Here is a 27,532-nt window from a genome sequence, read left to right as displayed (position 1 = left end):
TCTGAATAGTGGAAACTCCTATTAAGCAAATTATTTATGAACAAACAGTACCATAGCCATGGTGCTTTGGTAAATCATTATACTTTTCTTTAATTTGTATCTTTTCACTTTCAATAAGACATAAAGTCCTCATAACACAAAATATGTCTGTCTGTCTGTGCATATTTTTTTCAGAATTAAAAGTCCCTAAACACATGACCAAATCACTCCATGCTCAATATTGCCAGTTAAATTTGAAGTACTAAAGTATCTATGACCTATAACTCTTGTAAAATGTATCAAATCAAGTGGTAATGATATCATCAAGTTCATAGCTGTTTTATAATGTGCCCACAGACAGACAGACAGACTGACACAAGGTCTACCTTAATACATCCATCAGAACATGTACAATAAAACAGACACACAACTGTGATCAAATTAAGGCTATGGCTTTGATGAAAAATACTATGTTCATTTGAAAATATACATTGAATTTAATAAATGGATCAAAATTGTGAAGTAGAAGATGAATTATAACAAACATATGCATGTGTGAAAGGCAGTACAGAATAAAATCTAATCTTGTCCCTTATTCCAATTTATTGGAAATACACAAGTTATGTGTATTGAATTCTACATAAATTTTAACTTGTTAGTGTACTGTGTTTCACTATATTTTTTTCTGGTAAGTATCAAAAATACCAATATACCAGTATAACAAACCATTGCTTTCAACTGTTCATATTATTGATAATAAACAGCTACACTGTATAGCAAGTTATATTGTTAGGAGTAAAAGATGGAGATTTGATTCTAATTTTGGCAGATGACAAGTGTTGCACAGAGTAGTAAGCTCAGTTAACGTTTCATAGAATTTCTTTTGGCATTTTTAGAAAGACTGCCAAAATACACCGATATAAGGACCCTGTGAAAATTAACCACCTTAAGCTTTGTTGTTATAAAGCACAAGACTGAATAAACCTTTGACAGTCTATATTAAAACAGGAAATACTGTGAGCAAAGCTTACTAAAAGATAATCTTGCTCCCTACTCCTGAAAAATTATTTGAGTTATTGAACAGGAAATTGATGTCACATGTGAAGATATGGGTTACCTATATAAAGCTACGGTCAAACAGGTCAGGAGTTCAACTTTATAAGGACATTGAATAGGTACATGTATAGGATATGACCCCGAACGACCTCCCAATCAAGGCAAAGAGATACCTGAATACATCATTATTGTAATTTTACTGTACGTTGCTCTCATATGTTTTCTTAAATTTTTTAGGGTTCTGAACAATTTCTCTACCTCACGACTTTCATTATAGTTTTATTTTAGACACAAAATATCAAAAGTACTGCATAAAGTATAATTTCCATGAATCAACTGACTGTCAATATATAATTAAGTTAATATCAAGGCATGCATTTCCTTAATTTTTTGTTATTGTGAAACTGATTTATTCAACGGGTCATAGTTTTTCTTCCCTCGTTTGTCTACCCCGGAGTTGATTTTTATGAGTAACTCGGCGGGTGTTTCTAGAAAAACAGAGGACGCTTACCCTACCAGTGTACCTGGTCCATGCTCCCAGTTTTTAGTGGAGTCCGAGTTGCTCATTTACTTTTGTTACTTTGTATGTATGATTTTAGTTATTTTATGTTCTTTGTTGTGTATGTCTGTTTTCCATGTCTGGTCTTTGTCCATGGTTTGCATTCTTTTGATTACCACTATAACCTTGGTTCCCTTGATTACTCTTTGATTACCGCTATAACCTTGGTTCCCTTGATTACTCTTTAAATGCTTTATCAAATAATAACTTGAAAGTAAAATCGGAAAGGCGAGATCTAATTTCCATATTTTTCTTATGAGAACATGGAATTGATAGAATATCACATTAACCCAATATGTATTTGAAATAAAGTGGAATTGAAACTTAAACATAATGCGGAATCTGAAAAGAGTTAGATTACAATTTACATGTGAGCAACTGTCAATACAGTTGCAGTCGTGGACAATAGTATTTGACGATAACCCATGAATGGAGTCTATTGTTTTGTTCCTTATAAAGGCATGACATTCTTAAGTACATAAGAATTCTAGTGGTCTCGACCTGACAATGTGGATGTGATAAGTAATGAAAACACTTGTGGATGGATGAACAGACACCATGATCACTACATATACTTCCTGGGATATAAATACTATGGTCAATACCTACAGGTCAAAATTATCAATCACCATATAAGATGCAAGCATACCATGAAAGTCTAAAGTGAACACAGCTTATTGCCACACATGCAAATCATATCCTTTGCAACAAATGATTATGATATGGAAACCATCATATGATTACCATATGTGGCACGTTTGGTAGTGTAGTTGGTATACTTTTATGTTAGACAGCACAAGCACGTACCAAGATCACAAATGATGTAGTTCCTCTCCTTTGTGTTCAATAACGCAAACACACGGGCACTTTCAGGCTCTATCTTCTGGCTTATGTAAATCTTGAAACGCCTTGTCACTTTCTTCTTGTCAGTAAGGTTCCATTTTACGTCAACACACGTCAGGTTTAGTTGGGTCACGTGCAGTCTTACGTTTACTAAGAAAATATAAATAATATTTAATTAGGTCATTGACTTAAGGAGGTAGACCTAGGGTACGGGACATAACTCATGAAATCAGTGATATGTTTGTATTATATACAATTTCATCAAAGCCTCTCAAGCTTTCGTTTGAAGCAAAATAAAATGAATCCAAGTTAATTAGATGCTTACATAAGATTGATGTAAAATGCTGACTACAAACATTCCAAAGATTTTTAAAAGTTGTGTCCCTTACCCTAGGTCTACCTCCTTAAATATTTATATAGCTGGGTTCATACTCATTTTCTACCACAAAAAAAAAAAAAAAAAAAAAAAAAAAAAAAAAAATAGACATTCCCCCTAACAGGACTAATACCCCCACATCCTGTTCAACCATGTACATTTGGGGACCTTTGTGGACATACGATTCATATTGGACACAATTTTAATAGGGGATTGACTATGGAATTTTTGACACACAATTTTGCTGCCAATCTAAAATCCCAACTCCAAACAGAAATAAATACTATTTTTTTTGGTTGACAACACAATAACAAAATGTGACTGCAAATTTACTTTAAACCTAAATTCCTGACAATACACACACATCTTTATGGTAATCTAACACTCCATCGAGTTTCATTACAATCCTGCAAATCTCAAGGAGTTAAGATTTGCCGAAAAATGCCCAAGTCCAATAGCCGTCATTTCTACAATTCTTGTCTGAACACAAATTCCTGAAAATATGCACTTCCCAATATACAGTGAAACTTCTCCAAACCGGACCCTCAGAAAACCAGTCTTCCCTTCAAACTGGCTGTTTTCAAAAGTCCCATCTGATATACCTTAAAACCTGTGTGTTTCGTCTTCAATAGACCGGCCATCCCCTAAAACCCTACATTTCGTCAGTGGACAGATGATAATTGAAGGAGACAGTAGTTTAAACAAGAAATTTAGTCCAGCCATTACATTTTGTCACTGGTTGGCTGTTAATTTATGTGTACACATGTCAGGCAACCAGAGTCATTTAATAGTACGATCTTTACAATCTTGTAACTGTCAATTAATTTGACCTGTACCCAAGCCAAAACAACATAGGGGTGAAATTATTAGACTTTGTTGGTAGGTAATTGACAAAACAATACAAAAAATCAATTACCATCAATAGCCCTTTGATCTTTAATACACATTCTTTCAAGACCGTGAACATTATTTTGTCGGCAGTACCCTTTGTAAAATCAAATCATTTACAAATGTTGCAAGCTTTGAAATGTAATAAAAGGCCAAAAATTTTGAATTGGCACTAAACATGCATCAACCAACAAACTGACAAGGTGTAGGGTTATGGAACACATTCATGGGAACAGCTTGGAATGCATTGCTTTTTTTCCCAAAACTGGTAATTTTTTCTTGTCCCAGTGGTGGCCGATTAGGAGAAATTTCACTGTAGTAATTTAAGATGCCACCAAGTTACATAACAATCCTGCAAGTCGTTGGGGAGTGGCAGACTGCACAAATCACCAAATATTGCTGAAAAATGTCCATCAGCCTTCATTTCTACAATTTTTGCCCAAACATAAAATCCAGACATTATATGCACATCCAAATATAGTAATTTAACACACCACCAAGTTTCATAACAATGCTGCAAGCTGTTTAGAAAATATCTGCTGACAGACAGACAGAATGAAACCTATTTACCCTCCCAAACTTTGTTTGCAGGGGTTATAATGATAGAATAATAATCAAGCACTTTTTCAAGTCTCGGAAATAAAATACATATCATTATGGATTGGGTAATTTCTGTGATTACAATAAAATTATTGAATGTTACCTGTTACAATAAATTTTGATAATTCACAGATGAAATAAATTCTTCATTTTCACCCTCTGAATTCACTATGACCCAATTTCCCCTGCCAATTAGCCACAACACCTTGCCCTGGTGAAATTAACTTCATTTGATATCACTGCTTGATACGACATGTTAATGAAATTCCAGCATTACCTCTGGACTCCTCTGTATTTTCAGGGGTCTTGTGAGACTGCCATGGCCATTGATTATCTGTAAAGGAGGGGCATCCTACAGACGTACAGGCAAGTACTCTCACTTGGTATTCTGAGTCTGGTTGTAGACCTGCAATCAAATTCAATGAGTCATATTGAATACTTTTAGATTGGAAAATTGAGCCAGAACTATTACCATAAAGTATTGTGTATAAACTTTATCAAATACCCTTAGAAAACGTATGATAAGTCTTAATGAAGGCTTGTACGACAATACCTTATGGTGGGTGTCAAATATGGTGATTTTAAACCAAAATAGTAGACGAAGAATTTGGCCAAATCTAGTTTTGGCAGATGCCAAGTTGTGCACTAAGTACTTAAGCTTAGAGTTAACATTTGGTGTTTCAGACAGACTGCTAAAGTAAGACAGAATTAGCACTATGTGGAAAATTACCTGCATTATGGTAAATGAAATTCATAAAAATTTAAGTTTGTGGATAACGATTTTTGTGGATTATGGAATAAACACAAGTTCATGGATTCTTGAATTTGTGGTTTGGAAGTTTTCAGTCTACACATGAATGGAAATCTTTTTGTCTAGAACCAAAGTTCGTGGTTTGGCCTACCACAAAACCCACGAAAATTGGTATCCCACAAACAATAGTACTTTCACAGTACTCTGTTGAATAAATTATTTGTTGATGCACTATGCAATAATTATGACACACATCAAAGGTCTTTAGACCATAGCCATGGTAAAATGGTGATAAACATATGACGACTATCACAGACAAGAACAGTTTTATATCTGACATCATAGATAAGTATTACTTAATTTTAAACCAACATCAGTATGGAATTTTGCTCTAAAATGATAATGTTGCATTTTGTTACAGTCGCTAAACCGATCTGTGCAATGATTTGATGGATTGATAACCACTGACTGATTGATTGCTGACAGATGATAAATGATGACAGGTGATCGATCTGATCACAGTTTTGTACTATAAAATGACAAATGATCTGATAAAAATAAAAGTATTAATTGATGTTTAAATATATCGCATTATGTTTATATGTGTAAAATTGACAAAAAAAAAAAAACAACGCAATCTGTAAAATATATTGACTGCTCTGTGGTCACGTGATGCGATCACCAGTTTAATGAATCAGTTTGACAGATCAATGACTGATAAAAAACTAATCGATGATCAATTTTTGTTGCACAGACTGGTTCAGGTACTGTAACATATAGGCTGTGACTTTTCATAAACATAATGAAATTGGTAAAATTAGAATCAACATAATTCATGACTCAATTTTATCATTTTTTTTTCCCATGGACTGGCCATATATGTCATCATTTTACTCTGGATTATTGCTTTGGCCAGAAAAAAGCAACATAAATGGACAGTCTGCGGTAAAACAATAATAAAATGGAGCCACAGTGAGTAAAAAAGTTACTACTACTGCTTAGCAGAAGATTCAGTGGGGTCGTCTTTTCAATTTTACTTCAATTAAGAAAAAATAGTAAGAGATACAGTGAAATCTGTCTTAGTCAATCCCCTTCCAGACTGAGTGTCTTGTATAGTTCAAGGAGGTAGACTTTGGGAAGGGACATCACTCTTGAAATCAGTGATATGTTTGTATCATATTCAATTTCACCAAAGCATATCAAGCTTTCATTTGGAACAGAATGAAAACACCCATAGTAACTTTGATGCTTGCATGAGATTGATGTAAAATGCTGAATACAAACATTCCAATGATTTGTAAGAGTTGTGTCCCTTACCCTAGGACTACCTCCATAAGCAGGTGTTTAGTTCAAAAAGCTTTGGAATGAACATAATGGGGCACCAGAAGATGATTTCAGGTTCATTCAATGTTTGGTTTAGATAGGGTTTACTGCATTTCTCCCCATCAGTAGTTTATTATAAATAGCTTTACCAGTAGCAGTATAATTGTTATGAGCAGCTGGTACATCCTTCTTGGTCAACTGATCCCCTTTTAAGATGTACACCTTGTATCCTGTTATGATACCATTGCGTTTCTCAAATGGTATGTTGTCCCATTCAATTTCGATGTTTGTTGGTGAAGAACTATATACTCTTACATTTGGAGGAACTTCAGGCACTGATAACAGACAAAGTATAATATGAGGCAGTTGAATATATATTGATATTTTTTTAACAACTTTAAGTACAAGTTTTTGTAAGAATCATGCACAATGGGAAAAATCAGAAAAATGCATGTCAAAATGCATGTCAAAATCCCACTGATCTGACAATATAATATCACTCAACGATGCTTTCTCTATTTGAAAAACTATTATTTGATCTCTGCTTCACTGAATTTGCTCAAATTTTTCAATAGAATGTTAGAAAAAAAAATAAGGTTTTGAACAGTTACTTGCCCTTGAAATGTTCATTTTCAGTTCATTTCAATGAAATTATAACTCAATTTGCCAAATTGATATGGACAACCTTGTCCTTTTTCCTTGATTCTGATGGTGCAAATAGTGAAATTAAATTTTCAAAAAGGTGGGTTTTTAACTCCATGTTTCACCCTCTGCCCGATTCTTACAGAGATAGACATTTAACATTTTTACATCTACTAGGATTTATTTTTCTTCACAATGTAACAAAACATACAGATGTGGTCCATAGACTGTAAAGGAATTCGTTTTGTTCAATAAGAAAGAAGTAAAAAATATTACTTGGCACTTCAGGTTATCTTTCTGCCACCCTGACATCGAGCTCTCAATGCTAAGGTAGAAAATCAAATTCTTATTGATAACCATTGAGTTTTCCTCTTTAAATGAAGTAATGCGAAAATTCAATTTACTATATTTCTCTTAAAGCAAAACTTCTATTTGGATTCCAATTTTTGTAGTTTTCAAGGTTTGGTTATTCACATTGCAACATAAATTTCGGTTTTAAACATGCAAGCTCTGTAAAAATATATAATTCATACAAGTCTTTCCTTGGTTTTACTATTTAGTTAAAACAGCTTGATTTACATTAAAGAGAAGATACCATAAAACCTCAGTTTTTTTAAACAGACATCAATTCAAAGCATAAATCATCACCCCTCTTTACACCCTCCCACAAATACTACTTTAAGTACCTCAAAATTAGAAATAATTAATCCCATGAAACACAATTAAAATTTCTTAAAAGTTTTAAAGTTGCTCCTTTTATCAAAGTAATCCACTGAGTAAAATTTAAAGTAATATTAATGAGCCAAATAAATTTAAGAGAAGATGTTATACAGGACCTAATCTAGAGGGAGAAATGAGCAAAAACTTTTCCTTGTCTGTACTGACTTCTCCCATTTGTCTTGGACAGGGAGAAGTTTTAGTAATAGATTACAAGGACAAACATGTCAATATTGATATTTTTCAAACACAATTTACTGAATCTTCTCCTTGTAATCAATATCTAGATTAGGTCCTGGTTATATACAACCTTAAGCCCTTGTCAATCCTTCTCTTACTTACTCCTAAATTAGAAAATCATTCTTCGACAGACCCATTAATAAGGTATACTTATTCATTTCTGTAGTACACAATATGATTAAAGGGTTTCATCATTGTACAGGTTTTTTTTTTCTATGGTTTCATTCCAATATGAATTTTTTTAACATTGAAATTTTTTCTCTGTAAATATTTTCCAATTAAAATTACTTAAATTTAATCTTTAGCTTAACAGGACCTATAATATGTCTGGACCAATCTTACGAAAAGCTGATCTTCCATCACTCCCACTCTGAGATTGGCTTTTAATTAGATTGTGTCTGTACCTGCATCACCATCATAAATTTGTCAGCACATAAGTTTCATAAAAATGGGTGCAACCACTATTGATTTATAGTCTGAAAACTTTGAAATGCATAAAGCAATGACTTTACCTGATTCCTTTGTTTTGACAGTAACAGTTTCTGACGGGGGCCCTGCACCATTTGTAGTGTAAGCTCTCACAAAGAACCTGTATTTAGTGACTGGTTTCAGATCATCGATGCAGGCTTTTTTCTCTAGTGTCACATCCTTAGTGTCAAATGAGTTCACTGAAATACAAATTGATTTTATAGTCTAACAGAATACAACTTAAATTAATAGTGCTCTAATACTAACTGAACCCTCACTCATAAAGAAAATTGAAATTCGACAGCAACCCAAAACATCTTGCGATGTATGACCTATCTATATAAAGCCACATATCGGGTACTAAATTTGAAATCAATCTAAACATAATGGGAGTTGAGATACTTGAAATTAAACTTGGACGTACAGACAGACTTTTATTAATTACTTGTAAATACGAAAATAACTATAGAACAGACAATCTTGGCAAAAAACATCTCAGTTGGTGCGAAAACTGTAAACTATTGGATATATAAAGAAACTCTCAGTCTTGAAGACTATTTAAAAATCCTAGATGAGAAAAATTATTTTAAGTGTTAGTCTCTGTAAGAAACAGGCAGTGGGTGAAACATGGTGTAAAAAAACCCCATCATTTTGAACGTTTAATTTCATTATTTGTACCATTATAATCACTAATAATGAGGTTTTTGACTGGGTTATCTGTCCTTGAAATGTTAATTTTCAGTGGAAATCCTGTGTGCACCTTACTAACTTCTTCAATACTGTATAATATAGCCTGTGTTGTATACATGTTATGTGTCTGTACCATATATGTAGTTATGACAATAATGTCATTATCAAACAATGTTTTGTTATAACAGGGACTTTGTACCGTTTTTAATACAGCTTTTCCATTATACACATGTATGTCGTTTCATCGTAAGTTCCAATTAGTTGTGTAGGAAGAGTATCAGATAATAGATGGATACTGCTCTGCATAAAGGAAGGAAGGATTGACAACCCTATCATTATACAACATCACCCACCCCTGAACTTTGCAAATGGGGGTACTGCTTGTAACTGCTGAAAACACAATAATAATGAAACTTTATCTATGATTAGTTAATTGATTGAAATAATCTAAAGAACATACTACCTCTAGTTAAAGTGGGCATGTCTCCCCCTTATATCAATTTTACATGATATAAAATATTACTAAATAACATCATTTCATTTTTCAATGTTTCCTAAAGTTACTATAGACTGGAATCTTACCATCAGTAACAGCTGTATGATGAACAGTATATGCCAGAACAGGGCAGCAGGGGGGATACTCAGAGGGTGACCATTTTATACAGACACGCCTACTGGTTACCATGGTAATGGTCACATTTCCTGGTGGTTTAGGAGCTTTATCTGCAAATATAAATATGCTGATGATAAAACATTTTTAGGACGGGATACTCAGTAAACTTTTTGAACAGCAGACCCAAACCCTGTTTTGAAGATTTTTAATGCAGATAGGACTGGCTTATAAGTTGAATTTTTACAGGCCCACCATCATTTTAACAAACCTTGGGCTTTAGACTACTGGCTTATTGTGAAAACAATACTTCTTCTATCTTGGTGAAAAAACGCAATTTTCTATTTGACCAACCAAAATGAATTGAAAGAATATTTAATGATGATATACTGTGAAACACTAATTGTTCGTGGTGATCCAATACTAATACTAATAACAATCTATTTTTGGTGCATATGAGATAAAAACATATTTTATAAAGCACTAGACAATGCAATTTTAACACACAAGCACTGATAAATCACAGAAATACTATAAATTTCAACAGCTTATAATGTCAATATCACTTTTAAGAGAGTAAAACAGCTTTATGGAAGCCCATCTGGATCAGGTTGGTACTTGTTGACATTTTCTGGTGAGTAGAAATAATCCAGTTTGCATGGATGGGTTTTATCACGGAAGTCTTGATATCAACCACGACGTTGTTTGATGCATCACCGCCAGTGTCATCTTCTTGCTGCTTCAGTAGTTGCATTACTTCTGATGAGTACCAGTCATGGAAGTGGGCTTTTAGTTCTTCTTTGTACTCTAGGTTGAGTGACAAGTCTAAAGGTTGTAGTTTGTCGGTACATGCAGCTGGTACGAAGAGTGGTACAATGTCGTGTTTCTTTAAGTGGCTGAGAAGTTTTTCACTATGATGAGCCTTGTAAACATCGGATAACGCTATGGCTTTCTGGGTTGTAGTGTTTACCAGCGGCAGCTCGTCGCGTATCTCTTCTATGTATGGTATTATGCCTTTGTCAACGTAATGGATCATGGACTCCTCATTACTCCAGTGGGTCTCGGTGTAGGTGATGTCCCAGTTGTCAGGAAATTAAACACCCTTTGGAAGACAACGGCCGGTTTTGCCTGTGTAAATCAGCTGTGGAGGTAGAAGTGTACCGGATTTGGTTACTGCAAGAAGTAGAGTGATCTGTCGTTTATCGTCTAACCCCGAAATGGTGATCTGTTGAGTCCCCTGCTGTTCCATGGTCCAGTCTCCGCCAGGCACAAGTTGACAACCAGCCTGGTCCCAGTTTATGGTGAGAGAGTCTGGTACATGGTGCTCCTCTACAAGTTTGTTGACTTTTTCCAGGTGAGTTGCTTTAATGTCGTTGAAGTCGGTGGGTAGGTGTTTGACTGCCTTTGTACCCTTTCATTTGACAAAACCCATATGTTGTAGGATAGATCTGGCTACTGACTTGGTAACGTTGATGTGACCACCATACCACTAAAGTTTGTTACGGCAAATTTAGTAACGATTGCTTCTATTGCTGCCATGATGATTCGAGTGTTGATAACGCCACTGTTGAGTCGGACTTTATGGATCCAGTCAGTCGTCTGTCGTCTAAGTCACCAAGAGCTAACGGTTTACCACGGGGTGAGTGGATTTGTGAAGAAATCTCGGTTCCAACTGAAAAAAAAAAAAGATAACGAAATTTTATCAATGAATTCATTTTGTAATAAATCAAAATAATTCAGTAGTTGATTAAATCTGATCATAAATTTACTTTAAACATTAAAATCATAAAAACTTCAATCAATTTAATCCCATAACAATTGTTTATTTAACAGATTATACAATCAGATTTGCTAATAAGTTTGTGCCAGTTTAACACAAATTTGTAAACTGAGGGTAGACAATTCAAAATTGTAAAGAAAATTAAGAACTTAAATTTGAATGTTAAGCCAATGTTGGTGGAATAAAAGGCAAAGACGCAAGAAGGTAAATGAGTAATGATTATTAATTTTAAAATTTTGGAATTATCTTTTTTCTGAACTGGACAGGGACTGGGCAATCAAGGCAAATATTTTATTGATAAGCACCTTTCTTCTTTAATTTGATATAACTGTCTCGCATGCTGCGGACTGAAGTTTCGCTGACTTTGCGACCAAGGTCGACGGTGAACTTTCTGGAAGCTCTGGCAACACAATTGTCTACAGCATAACGGGCTATCTTGGCACGGGTATTGTCATCGTAGGTGTATTCACCTCTCTTTCTTTTGCGTGAAATAGTAGATGAGGAAGCGGCTACCAAAGTATTTACACCGTCATTTGCTGCTTGAACAATGAGTTGTTCTCTCTGAGTGTTACATTCTGAAGGGTCAGGAAGACCTGGCGTGGAAGGTTTCGTAACCTTGATGGAACCGGACTTTAACCACTGTGTGAGTGACATAGTGAACTGAATTGTTCAGATTTCCGAAAGTATTTATAAGGCATCTTTAATTTAAAAAATTTTAAGCATTGGTCACAGCTTTGGCGACAAACATCACTTTTACAAATATTTTCTTTTTTTATAATGCTGCTAACTATCATTATTATTACTATTTAAAGATAATCATTTAATTATCTGCTTTTCAAGTTAAAAGATCAAACAGATAATTAATCTTGATTTGAGTCATTATCGTCAATCAAGTCAATCGGCAGGTTCTACAAAATCAGAGGACGCTTACCCTACCAGTGCACCTGGTCCATGCTCCCAGTTTTAAGTGGAGTTCGAGTTACTCATTTAGTTTTGTTACTTTGTATGTATGATTTTAATTACTTTGTTGTGTATGTCTGTTTTCCATGTCTGGTCATTGTCCCTGGATTACATTCTTTTGATTACTGCTAGAATCTTGGTTCCCTTGATTACTCTTCCAACCCTGGCATGAACTATCTGTTTATTATAGTATTACTATGGAGGGCCACTAGTGGGGAGGAATAAAAAAACACATCATATCAAAATTTAACTGATTAGGGGGGCAACTATACACTGGTGCAACGTGATATTTCCAGCTATGATCTGGGTCCGGGGATCAATATCAGAACCGTTTACATGATTCCTATGTGCTTGAATGGCAACCAGATGACTTTCCCTTCACCAGCGGAGTATAAATCTGCTGTTCGGAGGTAAACACTAGCAGAAACTAAAGCTTGAACAAGCCAACTGGAAGCAATTTAATTTAGAAACATAAAAGGAGATCTTATATCAAGTACATTTCGTGATATGTATGGTATCGTCAGTCTGGTATCTTGATTAAAACATCATAGGAATTACGGGATTTGCAGTAGTTCTTTTAATAATGGCGGACTCAATTCAATATACAAGAATGCCGTAGCAACCAAACGTAATAGACAAAATGCAAATGTGTGTACGGTGAGTTCGCAGAATATTTCATGGGAACTACAGTGATACACATCATATCATTAGGTAATGTAATCGTTACACCCCTAATTAAAAGAATGTTTAGGATTGCAGTATAAAGTCATTAATATTACATTGACTAGAAATGAAAACAGTATATGAATTTAGTACAAATTGAGAAAAAGGTTTAGCAAATGATAGCATTTTACCCAGAATCTAATCCTTCTCTAGATACTGCTTTTATTTCAAGTCAATATACCATTATTGTCTATATATCAAAGTGCAATAAGTATCTTCATTAAAACCTGTCCAAATCAGTTTTTGCACCGACATAATCAGAGATGATTTTGTGAGGTTAAAAAACAAAGTGGAAATTAATATACAGTAAAAAAAAGAATTGAAACTTTAAAGATTTGAAATAGCAATTTGATGAAAATGGTGATGAAAATGGTGATGTAGAGTTAAAGACCAGAAAAGCTGTAATGATTTCAGACATATATTACTGGTCATCCACATTTTCTCTGCTGCTGTAGTTAACTATATACCATACCTTTGAGTGTTATAAAGAGTCTAGCGGTTGACATGACAATACCAACATCATTCTTGGCAATGCATTGGTAGTATCCAGAATCACTGGCACTGCTGTCTATTAGTAACTCATTAGCAGGGTTTATCTAAGACAAGAAAGAACATTCAATGTATTGAAGCATATACTCAAGCAGAATATAGGAGATGTACAATGGCATCATCTGTTGAAGGTTTCATAAAATATATCAGAATCTGTATAGAAACTGGACGTGGTTGGATATATGAATGAATGGACAGACAACATGATTACAATAATCCTTCTGCATTTTAATATAAAGGTAAAACAGAAGACCATATTTTTTTTCCAGTTTTGTAAGCTCACAATCTACCAACAGGACTTCTGTACTCTTACCTTTTTCTATAGTTCAAAGTCTTACAGCCAAAAAACAAAACATATGCAAACAATAAAGAAAACCACTCCATAAAGACAACTATACCAAAATGTTATGGTAAAAGTGAGGCGTAGATAGTACCACATGTGAACAAATGGGAGGACAACAGTGTTCCACAATGTTTACATCATCACACAGCATATAAAAATTTCTCACCTGCATTCTGCCATTTGACTCTATCTTCTTGCCATTTTTATACCATGTGACCTTGGGTTTGGGGGTTCCCCCTACTGTACATTTCAATCTAAACCTTCTGGCCACCTGAAGCCCCGCACCGACAGGGGCTTCTATCATAAATGGTGGCACTGAAAATACAAGGAAGATGTTTGTTCGTTTGTTTGTTGGAGTTTAACGCCCGAGCAGCAATATTTCAGCTATATTCTGGCGACCATAAGCTCACATTTCAGCCCTGAGAATACATGCTAATTCTTCAGGTTGTCTCCTACTTAATTATGCATTTTAGAAAATATTCATACTGATTTGTTTTAACATTATATAATCATGCTTGTAATGCATTATATACGTCCATTATAATCTTGCATAAAGGAAGGATGGAAGGAGTCGAGCGGCTACTTAAGACCTGCTTTTAACATTGGTGATACAGTTAAAAATCAAACAATCTCACAGGGATTTGGCAAGAACAGGTATCACCACACTTAAGGAGGTAGACTTAGGGTAAGGGACACAACTCATACAAATCATTGGAACATTAGTATTCAGCATTTTACATCAATCTCATGTAATCATCAAAGTAACTTGGACTGATTTCATTTTTTTCAAAGGAGAGCTTGAGAGGCTATAGTGAAATTGAATATGATACAAACATTTCACTGATTTCAAGAGTTATGTCCCTTACCCAAAATCCCTTCCTATCAGTATAAATATATTTGAATCTGTGTAAATGAAACATTTGTCTACACCAAAAATTTCGACAGTCCACAAAACAGGGTTTTATTTAGATTTTAAGATCATACCTTGAACATTTAAATGTGTAACAGCCTTAACATCTGGAAATCCTGGGGATGAAGCTACACATGAATAGTTCCCAGCATCCACCCTCTCATCTACCTTAATAAACCTCAAATTACTGCCTCCAATACTTTCTTTAAATTTACCATCAACTGCAGGCTGGTCATCTAGAACAAAAGGGAGACAACTGGTATAATGGATCTATCTCATCTATATCTTTTGGTAAGGATTTCAAGGATTAACTGATTGATTGAATTGCTTTATTGAAGTTTAATTTCCATTTATAAAAATATTCATGCATTTCCAGAAGCGAATATCTGATCAGTAGAATAGACCTGGCTATGTACTGTACCAAAAATTAAAATGGGGTCTGAAAAACATAGCTGTAAAATTTTGATTATGGGAAAACTATTCTATTTGTACCTTTCCTCCAGGAAACCGTAGGCAATGGGTTACCATCAGCCAGACATTCTAAAGTCACTGAGTTCTCCTTCACCGCATTCACTTCTGTTTCAAAGGCAATGATAGTAGGAGGTCGCTTTGACGCATCTGAAAAAAAAAAGGTATATTTCTAATTTAAAATCAATAATTTTCATCATTAAAAGTCTCACTAACTGAAGTTTCTTATTCTCTACAGAATTCAACATATATAAATTCCCTACAGTGATAAATTTTATGAAGAAAATAGACTTTCTACGCAATGACATGACAGCATTCTATTCCTAATTCTGTTAATCTCAGCATTATAAGTTTAACAGGTAGGAGGTTGCATAATCCAGAACCTCTTTTAAGACAGAAAAATAATGCTAAATTGTCTTTTAGTCATGAAAAATAGTTATTGTCAGTCATATTATTTCTTATGTCAATCCACAATGTTTTTTGTAAGCAGTCTTTATTTCAAATGTCTGTACACAGGTAAAGTTGTAATACATGTATGGTTAAAACACATGGAAACATATCGCTTACAATGTATGTGTCCCCACCTCTATAAAGCCATATACATAATTCAAAATCAATCCATTTTGGAGTCATGATAATTGCAAAGTAATTAGAAGGGAGGGATGGATAATATAATTTCAATATAACACAAATTCACTGAGTGGGGGTAACAAATTAATTGGATTATCAGTTGGAAATAATGAATAACCAAATATGATCATGAGTGCCAAAAAAACGCCTAGATTTAACGAGTCAGTGCAGAATTTGTTTTGACTTACGAGTTAAATCTTAATGTGTTCTCGGCTCTATTTATTATATAGGTTTCTTCCATCATTATTTGCAATTTTCAACATAAATTTTTAATTGAAATTCGTGTCATGGCATTTAAATGGGAGAAAGTCCGAGAGTGAAATTACAGAACTTATTTTTTGAAATATCATTTTTTTTTAACAAAGTAAACATTTAGTAAATCACTGCTATCTATATAATAAATCAATTTATTATATTTACAACAGTCAACCCTGTTTTCGGGTTATCTTTTTTCAGCAAAAACCTGTATTATTAGGTCAATATCTAATTATGTAGTAATGTAGTAATATTTTTGTATCCATCTGCGCCATGAAAACTGATTTGTTCAACATGTCATAGTTTTTCTTTCCTCGTTTGTCTACCCCGGACCTGACTTTTTATGAGCAACTCGGTGGGCGTTTCTAGGAAAGCAGAGAATGCTTACCCTACCGGAGCACCTGGTCCATGCTCCCTGTTTTTAGTGGAGTTCGAGTTGCTGATTTGCTTTTGTTACTTTGTACGTATGATTTTAGCTACTTTATGTTTTTTGTTGTGTATGTCTGTTTTCCATGTCTGGTCTTTGTCCCTGGATTGCATTCTTTTGATTACCGCTATAGCCTTGGTTTCCTTGAATACTTTTTTTAATACTAGAATCCTATCATTAATCCCAGTTTTTTTTTTATGGTGCTCACAAGACAGCTATATATGTTTTTATTATCAACTAATCCTTAAAATACTAGTCATTAAATTTTGTAAGTTATAGCCTTTCCAGTTTTATCAGTCTTGTATGGTGTTTCCAAAGACAGCTATATCTAAGAAATATCAATTAATCTTTCCATTTATTGCAAGACCAAAAGACTTAATTTCAAGGGGCAGAAACCAAGCTTTAAATAAATCATACTGTTGCCAGAACTTTTAAGTAGCAGTCTTTATAAAAATCAGGCAGGAGGTGATTCATGCATGTCAAAAACACAGCGAATTAAGTTTTAATTTTTGTTCAGAAACAGATACTGATCACATGTCCAGGTTTTTGCTTATTGTCACTTTGCAAGAGTTATTGTTCTTGATTTGGTTTGATTTGGTTGATTTAGTGGGAGATAAATATATGAATTTCTCAAAAGTGCAGATCTGAATATAGAAATACTTATCATGATGTAAAAAATATAACAAAGCATTGTTTGTCTGATGTATTTTTCTACACCACAAATAACTTAATATGGGCAGTGCCTTAATATTATGTAGACTAGTACTTAGTATTGTACTTAGGAAGTGCATCAGAACCTGGATATAATGTATGCAATAATTTAACAGACAGACAGACATTATGGCTGATGTTGTCTATATATATAAGCCCGATATTTAATAACTTGATTCCAGCCACTGGGATAATCATAGCTGATATTGTCTTTAATGCCCCATATTATATAACAAGATTTCACCCACTGGGGACATCAACATAAATCAGAATAGAAGTTTTAAGTCCACACTTGGTTGGCTGTCTTGATTACTTTTATTTTAAAGAGAAAATTCAATGTCAAAAGTACTATTGTTAAGTTCACCAGGGTGTTAACATTTCAATATATACACTTTCTTAAAGGTTTCATTTCTTTCAGAGAAGCTTCCATCTGGGAAAACCCACCAAAATATTTCAGAGAAGCTTCCTTCTGGGAAAACCCCTAAAATATTTCAGAGAGGCTTCCATCTAGGAAAACCCCTAAAATATTTCAGAGCAGCTTCCATCTGGGAAAACCCACCAAAATATTTCAGAGAAGCTTCCATCTGGGAAAACCTACCAAAATATTTCAGAGAAGCTTCCATCTGGGAAAACCCCTAAAATATTTCAGACAAGCTTCCATCTGGGAAAACCCACCAAAATATTTCAGAGAAGCTTCCATCTGGGAAAACCCCTAAAATATTTCAGACAAGCTTCCATCTGGGAAAACCCCCAAAATATTTCAGAGAAGCTCCCATTTGGGAAAACCCACCAAAGTAAGCTTGAACTACCTTTATTTTTTGTAAACCTATTTTTAGTAACAGTGACCTTGACCAGGTAAGAATCAAGTTATATTTCCTGGCAAAAATTTTCAGTCAATCCTCTGTCAGTGTGAAGTTATGTGATATAAAACAATTTATGAAAATAACTGCTTTGACCTTTGAACTACTAACCTCCAAAAATAAACAGATACGAGCTTTTTCTTCTGGACCAAATTTTATTCAAAATGAAGAAACAATTACAGAATTGAAAGTCAGTTTCTATATCACCTCCTATATTCTTTAACGTAATAGAAACAGACATACACAGGGTTCACTTTATCAACTGCATCCAAACTTGTGATTAATACCTTTTTCTCACCACTATTTACTTTAACCATTTTATTTGACCTTGTGAATTTCTTCTTAAAATTTTATCTGACCTATTTGAATTCTATTTAACCACATTACCTGATCCACGGAGTCTGATTTTAGCACTTTATCTGACCTATTTGAATTTGATTTTACCACATTATTTGACCTACTGAATTGCATTTTATTACTTGATCTGACCCACTGAATTTGATGTTCCCATATTATTGGCCCCACTAAATATGGTTTAACTACTTTATATGACCCACTGAATTTGATTTTACCACTTTCTTTGGCCTACTGAATTTGATTTTACCATTTTATTAAGTTACTACCTGGTTTTTAGTGGCCCAGGCATCATTGTTTTTATCATATGGTGTGATTGCATTTCATTTTCTCTGAAATTGTATAAATTCTCAATTAGAACAATGAATTAACTGAAATGCACACTTCCTTTGGCACTGAAATCCATCCCATTTCTTTAAATCACTGATCAAGTACTGTACAGAAATTAGAGACAAATTCACTGATCAAAAGATGGTCCACTGACATTTGTAAAGTTATCTCCCTTCATCATCTAAATGCTATATAAATCTGAGTTAAATGTAGTTAATGTTCAAAATATTAATATCAGATTTAAAAGTCTGTTAATTTGTTCATGTTTTTTATTTCCAAACATTCCACTTTCAAGCTGTATTATTTATTGGCTTTTTATACTTTCCATGTGATCTGTTTTAAACAGAATGGTCTCATCAAAGAAATTGACTGCTATACATACTTGCTATCATGCATCATAATGCAAAATTACATCATTAATACTTAATTTCATTTTGTAGCAAAGTAGGCCATTAAAGATACATGTTTTGATCATACATGTACACAACCATGAGTACATATGTACATTTTATTACTGCAATAAAAGTAATTAATGGTAAAATCAGGAAATAATTATTCAATTTTGTTAATATTACTGACAATTATACAGTAGACAGAAAAAAATAATGTGATTGGGATCATGTAATTAACAAGCAACTCTACCCCATAATGTAATTGTTTTTTTTTACAAGTGACTGGGTTGCAAATTACATCATATACTGATACAAAAAATGAAAAGGGGTAACATACCTGTATTATCAAAAGGTTCGTAATTGTAGCAAAAATCAGGGGAGCAGAACAAAGCCTAATAAAACCTGCCAAATTAAAGAAACATTCACAAACCTACTATCAATTTCACATCAACAGGTATTTTGAAAAAAAGTCCTGTACAGCGTTATACAAAACCTGAAGAATTGATGAAACAACAAAACAATAGGCTTGAGAAACCTTCGAGGAGTTTCAAAATTTGATCCCACCCTTGACTGATACTGGCCAATCGAAAAAGGCTCATTTTGAAGATTGCATTCTCATATGTTAGGGGAGAAACAGTATGTTATGGGGAGGTTAGTAGTTGTTTTACATGTCTTCTAGCATTTCACGACAAGAACATATGATCAATCAAATAGACCCTTTGTACTAAGAAATAGGAAATGTCAGCTCATGGAAAAACAGCTCACAAGTAGGCATATCATCTTACTCAGACACATTTCTCTTGGGGCTTTCCCTGTAAGTAATCTGAGTTATTCCCTTTTGCTAGCATCCACCATTACCACATGGCAGGTAAAATTGTTAGGTAAACTTGGTTCTCCAGCCATTTTTTTTATCAAAACCCATGGGGAGGGCATTTCTTTTTCTCTGTCCTTAAGTGTTATTCTCTGTAAAAATCAGGCAGTGGGTGCATAACAGTGGGGAAAAACACACAAGTCTTTCCAGGAAATTTTATTCAGAACGTTATCTGAAATGCAGAAATCACATTCATTTCTTTAGAATTTCTTTAATTCATATATAGATAAATCACGGTTAAGAACGTAGTCCTAGGGTAACTCTTAATATCAGTGATATGTTTGTATTATATTCAATTTCACTAAAGCCTATCAAACTTACATTTGAAGCAGAATGAAATCAGTCCAAGTTACTTTGATGTTTACTTGAGATTGATGTAAAATGCCGAATATTAACATTCCAGTAATTTGAGGGAAGGAAATAGGAAAAAGATCTAACAGACAGGATAACTTACAGATATATTTTAAGGAGGTAGACCTAGGGTAAGGGACGTATCTCATGAAATCAGTGATATGTTTGCATCATACACAATTTTACCTAAGCCTCTCAAGGTTTCATTTGAAGCAGAATAAAATGAATCCAAGTTAATTAGATGCTTACATAAGATTTATGTCAAATGTTGAATACAAATGTTCAGTGATTTTTAAGAGTTGTTTCCCTTACCCTAGGACTACCTCCTTCATACTGGGCAACCTTTACAATAAATATCACAGCATTACCTAAATATATACTGTGCTTTAATATGTGGATACCAATTTTTGTGGATTAGGGAAGAAATACAAATTTGTGGGTACTTGAATTCAAGGTTTTGATATTTTCAGAATACACATCAATGGAAATCTCCTTTGTGTTGGAAACCAAATTTCTTGGTTAGGCCTACCCATGAAAACCACTAAAATTGGTACCCCACAAACAATAGTATTGCAACAGTAGACCAAGTGTGTCCAGATCAATAAACAATGACCTACAGGCCTGTCAGTGCTTTATAATATCCCATGTATCAGGAACCTCAGACAAGTTCTAAGCTAATCAGCCTCAGTTACCAGTTAATATCATGTTTTAGTATTGATCCTGTCTAGGGGATAAACCTTGACTTAATTCAATGGCCTATATAATGTAGAACTCTATGATTTCTTGGGACATAGAGCAGGGTGGATCAAGAAAGTTTGAAACAAGGATTTCCAGGCAATAATAAGCAAACTCTTGCCCAAATTTTAAATGAAATGAACAGAATTTCCCAAAATAGAAGGAGGAAAAATGGGTGGGGTCCGAGGGTTGGAATCCCCTGAATCCAACAATAATGACAGAAAGCCAGGAAATGTTATGATTCTGAACTCTTCAGGCCCCATGCAGGTCCGGGTGTTAAAAGAATAGGCCTGCAGCAGCGCTAAGCTTGTCGTAAAAGGCGACTAAATAGTGCTCAGAACCCTAGCCTGGGCTAGAGCGCTTTGCCCACAGAGCAACTGGGATGTGTGCCCCAGGTGGTGGAATGGGGTACCCCTGGTGTGTTACATGCTGGGGTTGTCAGGCTATAATACGGAAAACCTGACCGCAAACCATAGTGGTGCACCGTGTTGGGAAAGATGCCACGTTCCTCGCACGTTAAAGAACCCTACTGTGGTATTCTCCCGGAGTAGGAACCATAGGGCTCCGCCACAGGAGGCTAAATTGCCCGACCCTACCCACCTCTCCCTATTTCCAGTGGCAATCAAAATTTGTCGACCCCATTGTCCTTGTGTCCCATCCCTTTTTCATTTCATTATCATTTCATGTTCATTTTATCATCAATTTCATGTTCATCGTCTGAATATAGCTGAAATATTGCTGCTCAAACGTTAAACCCCAACAAACAAACAAACAAACAAACTGAACTCTGCAGCAAATCTAACAAGCTTAGTGATATCTGAGGAATAAATCAATTAGATGGCTTCTTATGCATTCATAGAATTAAGACATTCTTGTTCAAACTACAAATGTTTAAGAAGGTAATGATGAGGATTTTGGTTTAAAGCAGAATTCACAAATCAATGTGGTCTTAAGGAGGTAGACCTAGGGTAAGGGACATAACTCATGAAATCAATGATATATTTGTATTATATTCAATTTCACCAAAGCCTCTCAAGCTTTCCAATGAGGTCTTAAAACACCATTAAAAGCCTTGATAAATTCAAAACTTGGAAGATGAAAACTACTTAATTCAGTGATTTCATAGACATATGGCAATAGAACTTGATCAGCTCATGCATTCCAAAAAAAGGAATAGGGAAGTCGTAACCTATGAATATTGGGGAGTATGTATTTTGTCAGTTCAGTATCGGTTTTCAGTTCTTGATCGGCATATGACACGTTTCTGTCCCCGTACTACATTTTCCAAATGTGTTGAAAATACAGCAAAAATTTCTCAAAAATGAAGAGCTGGGACTGCTTTTAAAACTAAGAATAAAATCACTGTTCAAATAAAGCACCTTTGAGATAAAAATTGCATATATTGAGTATACACATTGTATCTATACACTGAAACTGGCACTCAGCTAGAGTTATTGTTCTTGATTTGGTTGAGTTTAGTGGGAAATGAATGTAGGGTTTTATCAAAAATACATATCTAAATACTGAAAAGATTATCATTACATCAAAATATAGCGAATGTAGATTGAAAAAGCATCGTTTGTTCTACTTATGAATCAACTCTAACATAGGTAGTTGTCTGAATTTTATATGGACTGGTACTTATAGACTTAAGTACTCTCATAGTCAAGGATCTTTAAATGTGAAGTGGTGACAAAGGTTCTTGATATATAATTTATAGTATGTAGAAATTTCCCATCGGAACTAATTCTGTGATTTCAGACTTAATACATTTCCCACAGGAACAATGTCACTGATTTCAAAGATTTCCAAGTCAAAATGTTTTTACACAAAATGTAGTTTAACTCTCTATGGGCAAAACATTACCACAAAATCAGACAAACTTGGTAATTTCTTATCCGCCGAAATATTTGAAGACTTAATGAGAATTTTAATTCCAGACTTAGATCAAAGACTTAAAGAAACAGTGAATTTTTCAGACTTGCATTTTCACATCAGTAAGCTCTATTACTTGCAAATAAGCATTTTGTTTCAATAACTGACAGACAAGAATGTAAAAAACTCAGTGATTTCTCAAGACACAAGTCAATTGGAATTCTTTATAAGCATTTATATTCAAATCTCTAGGACTGGAAAGATTTCTACAGAATCAATACAGCAAGGAAACTAAAAATAGAACAGAACAATTGAATACATCATTGATGTGTGAGCTGTATATATATATTTATCTCTTATTTGTAGAAATGGATTATTATACTTCAGCATATTTTGGGTCTGCTCTTATTAAGTAACTGTCTTCCTAAGAATCATTCAAACCCTGAAAAATGTGATACACCCAAAAAAGGCTACATACATATTTTTATTTTTGTAATTCAGTTCTTTTATGGGTCTATACTATGAAATATGTAATTATTCATTGAAATCTGCCTGCTCTTAGGAGATAATTCACATCGAAAATCCTAAATAGAATAGATTCTATTGTAATTGAGTGTCATTTACAAAGTTATCTCCCTTAATTTTGAACTATACAGTACATTCTATACAATTTTTATCCCCTAAGAACACAGGTTAAAAGAAACATTGAATGTTTATTTCTGTTTACTATGGCAATTCAAACAAAATATCAAAAATAAAAATATGTAGGCTTTTAACCCATGAATCACATTTGGACCTTTTGGACAACGGATCTAAATACAGGTGCACTTTACAGTTACATTTTGGCACACTGTTTTGTACACAAAATAGACATGGTTTAATTTTGTAAGATACATTTGGGGTTCTATATCTGAAGGCCCCTCCCCTTTCAAAATTTCTGAATTGACCCTGTTGTACCATGGCAGCATGCATCTGTTCCCTACTGCTTTAAAGATTTTTTAACAATTTGGTATAATAATACCATCTATGAACAGTAAAACTAGTAGATACACAGCAGTAATAAATTAACTGCTTCCATAACAACTTTCTGTTCAACAAATGTATAAATTGCAGATAACTTCAGCTATAAATCAAAGTGAGACCTGTATAGAATGAATTCCAAACTAACAGTTAACCTGTATAAACTGAACACCAAACAGGAAACCAGTGTAAACTGAACCCCAAACAGGAAACCAGTATAATCTGAACCCAAAATAATAAGGAAACCTGTTTAAGCTGAAACCCAAACAGTAAACTTGTCTAAACCAGATATCTTCAGGGTTCAGTTTAGACTTATTTCAATATAAGGACAGATTTGATTTATGAAGGACTGGGTAAAGACAGAATTATTCAATGTGAACAGAATTTAAGAATTCAAGACCACCCACATGTGAAGGACATATTTTTACATCATCTTGATTGATGTACGGATTGTCTGAAAAAGTTATAGAAATACAGAAAAAAATATGAAAATATATTTTGTAGATTTCAACACTGAGGCTCTTAATGAGAGAGAACTTAAAACTAAATGAGGGTATACAGGATTTGACAAATGTTGAGCAAAGAAGTGTCTTTTTTTAAGATTTAAAGAATGTTTCTAATTTTTTAACACATTCTACAAGACACGATTTTTTTCTGCTAAAAAATGAAATTCCTGTCGTTCAAATACAAAATTTATATTGCTGTTTCTTTCCTTTTTCTGTATGTAACAACTTTTCTTAAACCGTAAATTCCCACATTTTATCACATGACGCAATTGTGCACCTAATGTGTTGCTTTTCATTACAATGAATTTAGGGCTCCCTTAATGTTCATATTTTATTTCTGGGGAAGGGCCAGGGATATTGTCATGCTATATCAATTATGACCTTATGATGCTTACTTTTGACCTATCACCTTAAAAATCCATCACATTTTTCTTAATGCACCAATTAGTCCATATAATGAAGTTGTTTCTATGGTACCCACAAGGACATTCAAGTACACACAAAATTCTCATCACATCTTCATTGGTAAGAGGATAATGAAGTGTCAGTCTCTGTAAGAATCAGGCAGTGGGTGAAAAAATGTACAAATTAACCAATTACTTAGACAGAGTCATTTGATAATTTGTCTATTTTTACCATCAGAATCAACAAATAAAGACAAGATTTTTCAAATCACCACCGCAAATGAACATTTCAGAGGCTGATAACTATGTAAAAAAATTATCTTCTAGCATTCAATGAGTTTTTTTTAAACATCTCCAGTGATACACAGATCAAGTAATGGTCATTTCAAAAAGAAGACTTACTTTAGTCAATTCATTTGTCAGATTGTTGGGATTTATGCATGCATGTTTTTGATTTTCTCCGTTTTGCCTGATTCTTAAAAAGGACTTTTACTTAAACTTTCATATCCTAAGCAATGAAATGACTTCTAAATTAAACACCACAACATCTTTACAGCCAAACTTCAGCTACGTATAATTATATATGATGGTAAATCAATTCAGAAGTGGTTTGTTGGTAATTGAATAGAAAACAATTTACTATGGTCAGAATGACCTGAAATATGGTCAATATGTTAGCGGCTTCAGTCCTCCTTTTCTCAGAATTTTCCCCCTAATGATACAAGGTTATAAAAATTTAGGCCTTCCTACATGTATACATGAATCCTTTGAACTTCAGAAACCACAAAGACTTTGTGAATCTTGTGTGTTTTTGAAATGTTTTTTTTTATGTTATGTCCATATTGTATAAATGGCATACTTGTCTTTGCAAAGGCCAGTTAAAGACCAATTCTAGTTGTGGGGAACTTTTCATCAAATTTTTGGGGGTGTGGCACCTTAGAGTGTCACTTTTGACCCCTTATAAAAAGATTGAATTTGGCTGTTTTTTCACAGTTTTGTATGGTTATTACTACTTTGACACATTCCCACATCAACTTATCTACAGTAATAGACATTCCTTGAAAACTAAAGAGCTTTACAGAGTGCAGCATGATACAACCTCAGTGTTGGAACACTGAATTATTGGTGCAAGTGTGAACACAATATTAGTTTTTGACACATTTAAACATAGGGACTTACAGTTCATTATGGACACAACAATTGATTTGGACACAATATAGTACAAAATTTGAAATTTAATTGAACATTTTCAAAATCAGACCAAATTAGGTGGGGTGTGGCACCTTTGACCTCTTATTACTTGAAAACAGCTAAGTAAGAGATACCTGAAATATGATTGAAAATTTCAAAAAGATTGAATAAGTTTCATTCAAGTTTTCATAAATAAACTAAAGTAAACAGATGCTAATGATGACAAAGACAGGATGATACCTTTATACGACTGAATTTCTGTTTGCAGTGGTATAATTGAAGAGCAGATAGCAATAATGCCTGAGGTGAACATGAGGATTGGTGATCATCATTTTCATGAGTAAAAATAAGTAACTACAAATTGTTTCCTTGTTTCATATTCATACAAATGCTTGAAACGCATGGTTTTTTCATTAATAAATCCGGAAAATTTCGAATTTGATCATTAAAATTTGTATGATGCAGCATTTGCTACAATTACATAACCTACGATTGAGACATTACATAACAGAAAGAGTTTTTATTCTTTATAATCTGTAATTTACAATGCATCTGTCACCAAATAATTTCAATGTAAATGATCCAGGGATCAAGTCTTTGAGGATCCGTGCAGGTCCGGGTGTCAAAAGAATAGGCCTGCAGCAGCGCTAAGCTTGTTGTAAAAGGTGACTAAATAGTGCTCAGAACCCTAGGTGGAGGCTACAATACCGAAAACCTGACCGCAAACCATAGTGGTGCACCGTGTTGGGAAAGATGCCACGTTCCTCCGCCATAGGAGGCTAAATTGTCCTACCCTACCCACCTCTCCCAATTTCCACTGGCAATCAAAAATCGTCTGAATATAGCTGAAATATTGCTGCTTGGACATTAAACCCCAACAAAAAAACAAAACAAGCAATCAAAAATTCTCGACCACATTATCCTTGTGTCCCATCCCATTTTTCATTTCATCATCATTTCATGTTCATCGCCTGAATATAGCTGAAATATTGCTGCTCTGGCGTTAAACCCCAACAAACACACAAACAAGTCTTTGAGGATCGAGTTTTGACATCGTATCTCAAACGAAATTATAGATTTTGCAAAAATTACTTTAAGACCTTTTTGTACCCTAAAAAGAGTAATCAAGGAAACCAAGATTCTAG

General features: G+C 34.1%; 1 protein-coding gene across 1 annotated transcript in view; it reads right to left on the bottom strand.

The window, feature by feature from the left end:
* LOC148597388 (protogenin-like) overlaps positions 1–27,532 on the bottom strand; it is a 107,288-nt gene that overhangs the window by 20,493 nt on the left and 59,263 nt on the right. Inside the window, exons 5-13 of the mRNA XM_088563989.1 lie at positions 15,500–15,625; positions 15,082–15,243; positions 14,264–14,412; positions 13,678–13,801; positions 9,715–9,855; positions 8,487–8,642; positions 6,525–6,710; positions 4,579–4,707; positions 2,402–2,587 (exon numbers count right to left, since the gene is read on the bottom strand). Coding sequence (XP_088420115.1) covers positions 2,402–2,587; positions 4,579–4,707; positions 6,525–6,710; positions 8,487–8,642; positions 9,715–9,855; positions 13,678–13,801; positions 14,264–14,412; positions 15,082–15,243; positions 15,500–15,625 — 1,359 coding nt within the window. The remainder of the gene's footprint in view (positions 1–2,401; positions 2,588–4,578; positions 4,708–6,524; positions 6,711–8,486; positions 8,643–9,714; positions 9,856–13,677; positions 13,802–14,263; positions 14,413–15,081; positions 15,244–15,499; positions 15,626–27,532) is intronic.

The sequence above is a fragment of the Perna viridis genome, chromosome 15, assembly GCF_037379345.1.
Source record: "Perna viridis isolate PV_CMFRI_1.1 ecotype Kerala chromosome 15, ASM3737934v1, whole genome shotgun sequence".
In the NCBI taxonomy this organism is placed as follows: domain Eukaryota; kingdom Metazoa; phylum Mollusca; class Bivalvia; order Mytilida; family Mytilidae; genus Perna; species Perna viridis.
This window is presented reverse-complemented; position numbering and strand designations above follow the sequence as displayed.